We start from the raw sequence: 13,558 nt of genomic DNA on the forward strand, positions 1-13,558 counted from the left end.
AAAAATGGTGCAGCAGCTGTAGAAGACAGTTTGGCAGTTCCTCAAGAAGCTAAGTATAGAATTACTATATGACCTGGCAATCTTACTACTAGGTATATACTCAGAAGAATTAAGAGGAGGGACTCAAACAGATATTTGCACACCAACGTTCATAGAAGCATTATTTATGATTGCCAAAAGATGGAAGCAAACCATGTGTCCATCACCCAATTAATGATTTTTAAATGCAGTAGATACAAACAATGGAATATTATTCAATTCTAATAAGGAATGAAGTCTTGATGCATGTGACAACCTTAAGGACATTATCCTGAGTGAAATAAGCCAGGCACAAAAATATTACATGATCTCACTGATATGAACTAATAAATATAAGCAAACTCATAGAGTTAGAATCTAGAATATACGATACAAGGGGATAGACTGGAGTTAGAGAATGTGCAGTTGATGCTTAATTTGTACAGAAATTCTATTTAGGTTGATTGTAAAGGTTTGGAAATGGATGGTGGTGATAGCAGCACATTATTGTGAGTATAATTAACAACACTGGAATATATAAGTGAATGTGGTTAAAAGGGGAAACTTTAGGTCATATATGTTACTAGAATAAAAATTAAAAGATGAAACAGGACTGTATAACACAGTGAACCCTATTGTAGACAATGGACTATAGTTAATAGTAAAAGAATGTCCTTTCATGAATTATAACAAATGTATGACACTAATGCAAGGTGTTAATATAATAATAGGGTGGCATATGAGGACAAACACCTATTGTAAACTCTGGACAATAATTAGTAGTTCTATTTTAATAATCTTTCATCAATTGTAACAAAGGTAACTGCTGTTAAAAGAAGTATAATTTTTAAAAAAAGTGTTAACATCAATTGTAACAAAGGTAAATCAACAATGCAAGGTGTTGAGGTGGGATGGTATATGGGAATCCTGTATTTTATGAATGATTGTTATATAAACCCACAACTTCTCTAACAAAAAATTTTTTAAAAGAGATATTGGTCTGTAATTTTCTTTTCTTGTGTTATTTTTATCTGGCTTTGGTATGATGGTGATTTTGGCCTCATAGAATCAATTAGAGAATGCTCCCTCCTCTTTAGTTTTTTTGGAAGAGTTTGAGTAGAATGTTTGGTAAAATTCCCCCATGAAGGCATTATATTCTGGGCTTTTCTTTGTTGGTAGCTATTTGATTAGTGATTCAATCTCTTTCCTAGTAATCGGTTTGTTGAGGTCTTCTATTTCCCATAAGTCAGGGTTCATTTCATCTTGGTTTTCTAATTTATTGCTGTACAGTTGTTCTTAATATCTATATAGTTCTTTTTATTTCAGCAAGTGTATTAGTCAGCCAAACGGGTGCTGACACAAAGTACCAGAAATCTGTTGGCTTTTATAAAGGGTATTTATTTGGGGTAAAAGCTTACAGTTACAAGACCCTAAAGAGTCCAACTCAAGGTACCATAAGAAGTACTTTCTCACCAAAAGTCAGTTGCCACGTGTTGAAGCAAGATGGCAGGCAATATCTGTGAGGGTTTGGCCTTCCTCTCCCCTCTTAAGGCTTCATGAGCCCAGCTTCCTCCAGTTTCAATTGTAGGCTGGCATAGGATTCAACTGCTCTGTTCTCTTCAGCTGCAAACTATAAGGTGAATGGCTCCTCTCTCCCCAGGGCTTTAGCTGTTTGAGCCTTCTTTCTGTCACATGACGGACTGAAATGACCAAGTTCTTTCCTCTTCTGTATCTTCTTCTATGTGTCCTTTAAGTGAGTGTCCATTTACATAGTCCACCAAGGGGATGAGGACTCAACCCTGAGTCATGCCCTACTGACGTAGTTGATCAAAGCCCTAATCCTAACATAATTTTATCAAAGACATCCTAGCTGAATCTAGTACAATCAAGGAGTATCACACCCAGAGGAACAGACCAGTTTACAAACATAATCCTTTTTATCAGAGTTCATAAGTAATATCAAATTGCTACAGCCAGTTTGGTAGTAATGTACCACTTCCCATATTCACCATATTAACTGAACAAAATATATATATATATATATATATATATATATGATCATCTCGACAGATGCCAAAAAGGTATTTGACAAAATCCAACATTCATGCATGATTTTTTTTTAATTACAGCAAGCTAGGAACAACAACTTCAAAATGATAAAGAATATTTATTTTTAAATCTGCAGCTAACCTCAAACTAAATGGTGAAAGACTGAATGTTTTCCCCCTAAGATGTGGAATAAGGCAAGGATATCCACTTTCACTTTTCTATTCAGTATTATACTAAAGGTCCAACCAGTGCAATAAGTGGGGGAGGGAAAGAGATCTAAATTGGAAAGGAAGACAGGAAAAATAAGTTTGTGACAAAATCCTATGGGATTTTTTTTAAAAAGCTACCAGACCTAAAAAGTGACTTAAGCCAGATTGCTGGCTATAAAAGATCAATATAAAAATTCATGTAAAATTTCTAAATACCATCAATTAAAAAATGGAGATCAAAATTTAGCACACAGTACCATTTACAATAACAAAAATATGAGCTACTTAGGGATAAACCTGACAAAAGATGTGCAACACCTGCACACTGTAAACTACAAAATACTGCTGAAAAAGGGAAGCGGATTTGACTCAACTGATAGAGCATCAGCCTACCATATGGGAGGTCCAGGGTTCAAACCCAGGGCCTCCTGACCCATGTAGTGAACTGGCCCACATGCAGTGCTGATGCCCCCAAGGAGTGCCGTGCCACACAGGGGTGACCCCGCATAGGAGAGCCCCACGCGCAAAGACTGTGCCCCATAAGGAGAGATGCCCTGTGTGAAAAAAGTGCAACCTGCCCAGGAATGGTGCCACACACATGGAGAGCTGATGCAGCAAGATGACACAACAAAAAGAGACACAGATTCCCAGTGCTGCTGACAAGAATGCAAGTGGACATAGAAGAACACACAGCAAATGGACACAGAGGACAGACAGGGTGGGGAGAAGGGGAGAGAAATAAATTTGAAAATTTTTAAATCTTTAAAAAAATATATTCCTGAAAGAATTTAAAGAAGAACCAAATAAACTAAGAGCTAAATTGTGTCACTGGATAGGACAACTCAATATGGCTAAGAAATCAACTGTCTCGAAATTGACCTGTAGATTCAACATAATCTCTCTCAAAATCCTAGCTGGGTTTGTTTTTTGTTTTTTGTGTTTTTTTTTGGTAGGAATTGACAATTGCTGATTGTAAAATTTAACAGAAAAATGAAAAGGATCTAACCAAAACGACTTTGGAAAATAAGAACAATATTGGAGGACTTACACTACCCAGCTTCAGTACTTTTATAAAGCTATAGTATTAAGACAACACATTGTGTTCACATTCACACATTCAGTGTAAAGATAAAAAACAGATCAATAGAATTGACTAGAGAATCCAGAAATAGACCCATACATATATGGTCAATAAATTAACCAATGGAATAGACACACATGAATGGAACAACAAAGGTGCAAAGGCAGTTCAGTGGAAAAAGGATAATCTTGTCAATAAATGGTGCTGAAGCATTGGCTATCCATATACAAAAAAATTTTGATTCATATCTGCACCATATACAAGATTTTGCTTAAAATGGGCCAGACTTAAATGTAAAGCCTAAAGCTATAAAATCTCTAGAAGAAAAAGTTGGAGAAAATCCTTGTGATCTTGGGTTAGTCAAAGATTTCTTAGATACAGTGCTGAAAGTATATAAAATCCATAAAAGAAAAATTAGATAAATTGGGCATCGTCAAACTGAGCACTTATGCTCTTCAAAAAATACTGATAAGAGAATGAAAACAGCCAGAGATTAGGAGAAAATATTTGTAAACCACAAACATAACAAAGGATTTGCATCCAAAATACATAAAGACCTCTCCAAACTCAATATTAGGAAAAGCTACCCAATTGAAAAATAGGCACAAAATTTGAAAAGACACTTTACCAAGAAGATATATACAGATGGCAATAAGCACATGAAAAGATGCTCACAGTCATCAATAATTAGGGAAATACAAACTAAACCATAATGACATACCACTGCACACATACCAGAATGGCTAAAATTAAAAAGACTAACCATACCAAGCTTCAATAGGGATGTAGAACAACCCAAACTCTCATCCACTACTGGTGGGGATGTAAAATAGTGCAAATATTACAGGAAAGAGTTTGGCAGTTTCTTTAAATGTTACAGATATACCTATCAAACAATCTAGTACTTTTCTCCTAGATATTTATCTAAGAGAAATGAAAGTCTGTAGTTAATACAAAAACTTACGGGAAGCGGACTTGGCCCAGTGGTTAGGGCGTCCGTCTACCACATGGGAGGTCCGCGGTTCAAACCCCGGGCCTCCTTGACCCGTGTGGAGCTGGCCATGCGCAGTGCTGATGCGCGCAAGGAGTGCCCTGCCACGCAGGGGTGCCCCCATGTAGGGGAGCCCCACACACAAGGAGTGCACCCCATAAGGAGAGCCGCCCAGCGCGAAAGAAAGTGCAGCCTGCCCAGGAATGGCACTGTACACACAGAGAGCTGACACAACAAGATGACACAACAAAAAGAAACACAGATTCCCATGCCACTGACAACAACAGAAGCGGACAAAGAAGAACACACAGCAAATACACACAGAGAACAGACAACTGGGGGTGAGGGGAAGGGGAGAGAAATAAATAAATCTTTAAAAAAAAAAACCACTTATATATAACAGGGAAGTGGATGTGGCTCAAGCAACTGGGTTTCCACCTACCACATGGGAGGTCCCAGGTTTGGTTCCCAGTGCCCCCTGGAGAAGGCCAGCTGGCGCGGCAGCAGGCATGGTAAGCCGATGCAACAAGATGACATAACAAAAGAGACACTACGAGGAAAGACAATGAGAGACATAACAAACCTCAGAGCTGAGGTAGCTCAGGTGATTGAGCACCTTTCTTCCACATGGGAAGTCCTGGGTGTGGTTCCTGGTGCCTCCTAAAGAGAAAACGAGCAGACACAGAGAGTACACAGCAAATGGACACAGAGAGCAGACAGCGACTTCAAACAATGATGGGGGGGTGGATAAATTTTTTTTAAAAACCTTATACACAAATATTTATAGCAACTTTATTTGTAATAGGCAAAACTGGAAACAACTTAAACATCCATCAACAGGTAATGGATAAGTAGTGATATATCCATTCAACAGAATATCATTTAGCAATAAAAATGAATGAGCCATATTGATGCACCAATAACATATACAGATTTCAAAATAATTATTGAAGAAACTGAGAATGAAAGAAGAGTACATACTGTATGATTCCATTTATATAAAATTCTAGAAAATGCAAGCTAACCTATAGTAACAGAAAGCAGATCAATGGTTGCCTATGGATGGAAAAGTTAGTGGGTGGGATGGGAGGAAGGGATTATAAAGCAGCATGAAGAAACTTTTAGAGGTGATGGATATGTTCATTATCTTGATTGTGCTGATGGTTTCAGGAGTATATACATATGTCAAAACTTTTCAAATTTAAACATGTGCAGTTTATCATATGTCAATTATACCTCAAAAAGCTGTTCAAAAAAAAGGATGAAGCTTGTAGAAAAGATAATTAAAAGATAAAACAACCAAATACAAAACAAATAAAGCAAGAGAGAAAGAAAAAAGGTAGAAGGAAAGAAAAAACATTTGAAGGAAAGAAATGAAACTATTTTCAATTATTTGATTATCTATGTAGAAAATCTAAAAATTCTACAGAGAAACCCATTAAAATTAATAAGTATGTTAAGCAAATTTGAAGGACACCAAGTTAATATACAAAAGTCAGTTGTATTACTGTATACTAGCAACAAACATGAAAATTAAAATTAAAAAGAGAAAAAAAGCACTAAGGATAAAGAAAAGATTGATAGATTTGAATACATTAAAAATGAGAAATTTGTTTATCAAAAGACACCTTAATAACATGATGTGATATCTTGGGTTTGCTGAAAAATACTCCTGAGTAAAACGAAGATAGGCAAAATGTTGATTATTTTTGAAACAGGGTGGGGAATTCATATTAACTTGTATGTTTTCATGTTTGAAATGTTCCATAATAAAAAGTTCTTTTAAAAAGACAGTTAAGAAAGTTAAAAGACAAGCTTGGGAGAATATATTTGGAATGTACACAGCCAACAAAGGATTAGTACCAAAAACATACCAAAAACATAAAAAGAAATCTTTATATGAAAAATTTTATAGCACTCAAAATGAATGAACTGTAGCAACATGCAATAATTCGAATGAATCTTAGCAATATAATATTAAGTGAAAAATCAATCTCTGAAGATTACATAAAATATAATATCCTTTGTATCATATTAAATACAACTAAAACTATATAAAAAGGAAAGTAAAAGAAAAATAAATGGTTTTAGGAATACATTCATATGATATAATACTATATAAAACAGAAAGGGAGATAACAGGGTTAAGGATGGGTAAAGGAAGATGTGGATTAGGTGGGAGAAAACTACATAGATATATGTAAATTATTATCAAGATCCCATGGATTCTCAACTGGGCAAATAAACATGCATGGACCAGTGATAAGATCGTGTCATAATCAGTGGGTGTCAAAGTGTGATTCCCAGGTCAGCAGCATCAGTATCACCAGATGCTTGTCAGAAAGGCAAAAATTCGAGCCCCATCCAAACTTACTAAATCAGAAACTTTGGGGGGGGGACAGCAAAGTATATTTTAACAAGCTCTTGGTGATTCTGATGCACTAAAGACTAGAATGACTACTATAAACCAAGAATTCTAGAGCATTCAAGTCTATACACCTGTAGTCCAATTAACAAAAGAGAATGCCCCACTGGTGGATGCTGTGCAGTTGGTCCATGAGGATGGCCATCAAACTTTCCCACTCAGTTGAGTTTTAAACTAGATGAGAGAGGGGTTGAAGATGACTCCCTTTCTTCATGATGCTCTGATAACAAATATAAAAGGGAGAAAATGGAGTCTATTACACCTTTAAAACCAGCCATAATTTCTAACACTAGTAACTTGTTACACTTTTATTACATCAATTTTTATTATGTAGATCCAAAGTTGCAACCACTTTCAGACAGTAACATGATTTCTGCAACAAGAAGAGATATCCCTACTATTTCAAATGAGGGGGGAAAACCACATTGGTTCAGCATAGCACAGACAACCTCCAGAAGAGAAGTCTAGAGAGGAGAAAGAATGTAGGATTGTGGTTTGAGAACATTCTCAAACATTGCTGTCTAAGACAAAGTACAATTTCTAGAGTTTAATATTTTTCTGCAAAAGTCACATGAAAAAACATACCTTATGAACCTCTGCCAACTCATGATCCATCCTTGCTGCCCTCTTTAGAAAACCATCCTTGGTGGTAATGACTTTTGGTTTCAGAGGTCTGATTCGGGGTTGTGTCACAAAATCTGGGAGACATGATTCAAGTTCAACTAATCCTATGGGAGGAAATCACATATTCTTAGCATCTGGTGCTTACATTTAGCATTTTCAAAGTATATTGTTAACTTTAATTTTAATAGCTGTTTGCCAAGTAGTTTCATTTGAAGTTATGGGTAAAGTGTGTTCTCACATAATAGAAAGAATTGTTCTTGAAATGTAAAGCAAATTTCTGTATTATTACCTTATGTTCTCAGTGACTTTGACTATAAAATGAGAAATGCATTCTAAAAGGAAAACATTGGCCTTCAAAAAAGTAATAAATTCTACAATAATAATCAGCAGAAACTTAACAATCCTATGAAACATGGTACCACCAATCTAAAATGAATGTACCCCAATTTGTCACATTCTCCTCTGGAGATGGTCAGCCAGAGCTACAGGTTCAGCTGAAATAACATCAACTCATGACGTTGCCCATGTGGGCTTTAACTTGTCAGCTGAAATTTAAATGCTTTAGAAAATTCTCTCTTGGGCTTTATTAAATGTATTACCCTCTGTGAATTTAACTTCTGGTTATCTATCCCACTGTCATTAGTTTTTCGATATTACTTCATAAAGGTTGATTTCATTATATACTTCTAGTTTGCGTCATAAATGTTTGTTGTTGTTGTTAAAAGAGAACCTGTAGTCTTCCCCTCAGGAGAATATATCTACTAATCTTTTAAGTACACTTTCAAAATTAATTTTTCCTTAAAATTCTAAATTTCTCATTTTAGGCTTTTTTTTTTTTAGGCTTATTTATTCATTTATTCCCCCCTCCCTTTCCCTCCTCCTCCCCTTGCCCTGCTGTTTTTGCTGTCTGTCCATTCACTGTGTGATCTTCTGTACCTATTTCTCTTTTTGGTCTTCTCCTCTCATTTTTTCTCCTCTAGGATTCACCAGAATTCGATCCTGGGGAACTCTGATGTGGAGAAAGTTTCCCTGTGCCACCTGAGTTCCTGGTTTCTGCTGCGCTTCACCTTGACACTCCCCTTCATTTCTCTTTTGTTGTGTCATCATCTTGCTGCGTGATTCACTTGCACAGGCACTGGATCATAGTGCAGGCACTCAGCTCACGACATGGATACTGGCTTGCCATGCAAACACTGGCGCATCACGCAGGTACTGGCTTGCCGCACAGGCATGTTTTCTCTTCTTTTTAATCAGGAGGCCCCAGGGATCGAACCTGAGTCCTCCCATATGGTAAGGAGAAGCGCTATCACTTGAGCCATATCTACTTCCCTAGGCTTTCTTTAAATGGAATACAGCTGTATTTCTCTTAAAAGGGTATTTTAATGGTAATACTATATTTATTATAAAAATTAGGAAAATGCCTAAAATATGAAGAAACAGGGGAAAAAAATCACTCAAAATCCAATCATCCAGAGACAACTATTCACAAGTTAGTGAATTGACTTTCAGTGCTTTTTTTATACATTTAAAAAATATAGTTAAAATAATAGTTTAATAAAATTTACAGGGTTTTTTCCACTTTACATTAAAGTTTATATATATCCAATGTTAATTTTTAAAAGTCTAGTTTGTATTATTTTAATTGTTACAAAAGTCCCATTGTATGGTCATGTCCTACTGTTAGGATTTTAAGATAGTTCCCTCTCTCCACTATTATAAATGATGTGGAAAGCTTTGCCCAGGTTTCAGGCTCTATTTTCAGTATATATGCTCAGAAATGGAATTGCTGGGTTAAAATACATGAAAAATGATGACTCCCTAATATATAGTGTTAACAATAGTAAACATTTTAATTGCTGTTTTCTGCAAACACTTTGTTTAGCTTTTAATCTAAATTTCTATATTTTATGTATTTAATCTATATTTCTAAGATAAACCTCTTAACTAGACCTCTAATTATGTAAGTTTCTCACCTTCATAGGTGTTGAGAAAGTGGTTTTTCACTACAAAGTTTTCAGAGTTGCTGTCTGGGAAACGACCAAGACGTGAGAGAGGTCCATAGGTTTGAGATGCATAATCAGTATAATCTTTGATGATATTTCTTCTCTCCAATTTCCCTTCTATATTCTTTCCTTTTCCCACAAGTTTTCTCATCACTAAAATAAAACATACCTCCATGACTATCTCCAAAATACTGTTCTAACTCATTCAAACACAGACTAGTCATCAACCATTTCATGTTTTATTCACAGAGAAGCTATTGAATTGACTCAGTCACATGATGACCACAGACTGCAGCCAGAATGTAACACTAAAAACTGAGATGTCAGTGCTATGCCACGATAGTCATGACGGGCAGGTGTGACAGGAGCTGTATCAGCTAGTGTCCTCAATTGGTATTCATCAGAAATCTTTTATAGCTGCATTACATGTGCTAGCCAAGAAGAGGTAGTCATTCAATAAAAATTTGTTAAATGAATGAAAAGAACTCCAAGTAATTGAAAAAGCACATGTTCGATGGAGAGTTGGGAGAATTATTCCCCTTTCCCCATGAGAATAATTAAAAGAAAAGATTAGGTTCTTCAATAATCTCTGTCCATCTTAGCTATTGGCTAGAATATGTCCCAGTTTCACACTTCCAGAATTTAGGGAGGAAAGGCTCAGCTGCACATTAGAAGTAACTCATCTAAAGAGATGACTCCACTTGCTCCTTTTCTTCCAAACTGTATTTGACACCCACCTCCTTTTGAAAGCTCTGTATCATAAAGCAATTGAAATTACATTGCAAGAATGCAAAGTCACATTGCAAAAGGTGGCCTGCATGTGCCACTGGATGCCTTTTGGATGTCATGTTTGATGCTCAGTACTTTAATGTGTGGCTTGGGGTTTTAGAATTAAATATAAATAGTTTATATTTTATTACTTATCTGCAAAAGTTAAGCAACCCATCATTAATTATGACAAGTACTGAAAAAAATGTTGACAGTATCTAAATGAATACAGAGTAACTAGTTAAAAGTTATTCTCTCATGGGAAGCGGATTTGGCTCAACTGATAGAGCGTCCGCCTACCATATGGGAGGTCCAGGGTTCAAATCCAGGGTCTCCTGACCTGTGTGGTGAGCTGGCCCATGCGCAGTGCTGATGCCCCCAAGGAGTGCCGTGCCACGTAGGGGTGCCCCCCACACAAGGAGTGTGTACCACAAGGAGAGCTGCCCCATGTGAAAAAAGCACAGCCTGCCCAGGAGTGGCGCCACACACATGGACAGTTGACACAGCAAGATGATGCAACGAAAAAAGACACAGATTCCTGGTGCCACTGACAAGAATGCAAGAGGACAAAGAAGAGCACATAGCGAATGGACACAGAGAGCAGACAACGGGGGGGGGGGGGGGGGAGGGAGAAATAAATAAATAACAAAATAAATCTTTAGGAGAGAGGATTTGGCTCAACTGATAGAGCATCCGCCTACCACATGGGAGGCCCAGGGTTCAAACCCAGGGCCTCCTGACCTGTGTGATGAGCTGGCCAACGCACAGTGCTGATGCGAGCAAGAAGTGCCCTGCCACACAGGGCTGTCCCCCGCGTAGGGGAGCCCCATGTACAAGAAGTGTGCCCCGGAAGGAGAGCATCCAGTGTGAAAAAGGTACCTGCCCAGGAGTGGCACCGCACACACAAAGAGCTGACGCAGCAAGATGACACAACAAAAAGAGACACAGATTCCTGGTACTGCTGACAAGAATGCAGGCAGACACACAGAAGAACACACAGCAAATGGACAGAGAGAGCAGACAACTGGGTGGGGAAGGGGGAAGAGGAGAGAAATAAATAAAAAATAAATCTTAAAAAAGTAAAATAAAATAAATCTTTAAAAAGTTATTCTCTCATATCTAAATAAAGTTAAAAGTTAAGTTCACTAAAATATTTTAAGGAATTTATTTAATTATGCAGTTGTTTTGGTGGAAAAATAAGTTTTAAGTGATTTTTAAAAGACGTGATTACATTGCTATTATTGTATATGTATATAAATTGCTATTTGCATACATAATTTGATACATTACAATTTATATAAGTAAATAAGTTACATTAAAAGTTACTCATGGGAAGTCAATGTGGCTCAACTAATTGGGCTCCCATCTCTCCCATCTACCATATGGGAGGCCCTGGCTTCGCTTCTCAGGGTCTCCTTGTGAAGGTAAACTGGCCCGTGCCTGCAGAGAGCAGGCACAAGAAGACAACGCAACAAAGGGAAACAAGCAGACACAGAAGAACATGCAGTGAATGGACAGAGATCAGACAGCAAGCAAGTGGCAAGGGGGGGGTGATAAATAAATAATAAAAATAAATCTTTTTTTAAAAAAGTTACTCAGCAGGGATGCGGCTATAGCTCAATCAGTTGGACTCCTGTTTACCATATGGGAGGCCTTTTGTTTGCAACAAAAAGGGAGACAAGCAAAAATGCAAAAGAGCACACAGCGAATGGACATAGAGAGCAGACAGCAAGCAAGCCATGAGGGGGGGAGGAAATAAATAAATAAATAAATAAGTTACTCAGCGAATACAGCTACAAAGTTAAGTTAAATGTCAATAATAAAATTTTAATTGAAATTTTAACATAAAATTTTCATATAGTCATTTTTAATCCTGTACTGAATTTGAGAATAAGCTGTATACTTCTTTTATGTATAAAGGTATATATGTAGTACATAACAAACGTACAGGATATCTTTGGTATTAAAATTTTATGGGGGGTGGCAATTAGGAAAAAAATGTCTAAAATGACCACTTAAGTGGCGATAGTGAAAAAAAGTTGGTAGCATCACTCTTTCCCCAAGGCCTCAACACATTTATATAGGGGGCCCAAGACCTCAACACACATTCACAGACACAGACCCAGAACTGCCACACAGAAACACCCAAACATAGGCACATACACACAAGTGAACACATACACACATGGGAACACACATACAGCTTCCATAATGTCCATAACTTGACTACCTATTAAGACAAATCATCACTTTCTTTTCTTATGAGGGATTTTCCTCACTCTTCTACCTTTGAGAAATAACTCATCTCCCATTCCTTACCTATTTGATACTCTAGGACATAAAAAAAAAAAGAATTAAAGCATAGTTAATCAGTTTTGGTCAAACAAGCAAAGCAAAGCCCACTTTGCCACTGTTTTCACAGTCCATATTACACCATTACTTGATATATGTGCATGTTGAATTTGTGCCACTTTTGCCTCCTTTGCTTCCTGCAGTCTAGACCATTGGGCATTCAAGCGCTTCATGTTCACTTCATTTTGATTCTCTTCACGCTTCTTCAGCAGTTGCTTTAGAACTTCTAGGCGAATCTCCTGCAGTCTTCAAGTAAATTAAAAAATACAATGAAGAATATGGTATTTCAAACAGGGTGTTCTACTACAGCACTAGGAAACACCTGCTACAAACAAAACGTTTTCTTTGGGTTGGTATTATACTTGTGTATTTTTAAAGGACCACTCTGGCAAAAGTGTGACAAATGAGTGAGGTAGAGGAGATGAGGAAGCAACTCAAAGGTGAGTCTCAATATAACAGAAATATTTATGGATGTAGTTCCCTTCCCCCATCTCTCAAGAAGCACTCTTCTAATGGAGTAGACATTTAAACCAACATTTACAACATGAGGAGATAAATACCAGACTAAAAGAATGAAAAGATTTCTGTGGGAGAACAGTTGGAGCACCTACAACTAGCACTACCCACAGTGGAGGCAATGAGTAGGGAGGGGCAAGATGGAGGAGGCTTCCTTGGAAGAGCTGGTTACTCAGCAGAGTCTTGAGGACAGCAAGGATTGGGATTCGCCACATTGACAAGGGAGAAACAAGGCCTCAGCCTAGGTGACCAAATGTTTGACTTGAAAGGACATGAAAACGAGCAAACATGCCACATTGGCAGAACTACTCAAAGTGAACACACATGGAAGGGTGAAGAAGTATTGAGAAACGAGTATGGAGAGGCAGGCACACCAACAGTCATGTTTCTCGCTAGAGTTAGAATGCCTAGGTACACCTCTCAATTTTACCACTTACCTCAGTTCCTTCTATTGTAAACTGGAGAAAATAACAGCATCCACCTCAAAAGGTTGTTGTGAGTTAATGTATACAAAAGTACCAG

General features: G+C 37.3%; 1 protein-coding gene across 3 annotated transcripts in view; it reads right to left on the reverse strand.

The window, feature by feature from the left end:
• The window catches only part of CFAP91 (cilia and flagella associated protein 91), a 115,613-nt gene that overhangs the window by 69,544 nt on the left and 32,511 nt on the right, over window positions 1-13,558 (reverse strand). For all 3 annotated transcript variants that reach the window (XR_009185547.1, XM_004480770.4, XM_023585296.2), the window contains exons 8-10: window positions 12,609-12,766; window positions 9,371-9,553; window positions 7,359-7,501 (exon numbers count right to left, since the gene is read on the reverse strand). Coding sequence is in view for 2 of the 3 variants with exons in the window: in XM_004480770.4 (XP_004480827.2) it covers window positions 7,359-7,501; window positions 9,371-9,553; window positions 12,609-12,766 (484 nt within the window). In the remaining variant the exon portion in view is untranslated. The remainder of the gene's footprint in view (window positions 1-7,358; window positions 7,502-9,370; window positions 9,554-12,608; window positions 12,767-13,558) is intronic.

This window comes from Dasypus novemcinctus, chromosome 4, assembly GCF_030445035.2.
Source record: "Dasypus novemcinctus isolate mDasNov1 chromosome 4, mDasNov1.1.hap2, whole genome shotgun sequence".
Lineage (NCBI taxonomy): Eukaryota > Metazoa > Chordata > Mammalia > Cingulata > Dasypodidae > Dasypus > Dasypus novemcinctus.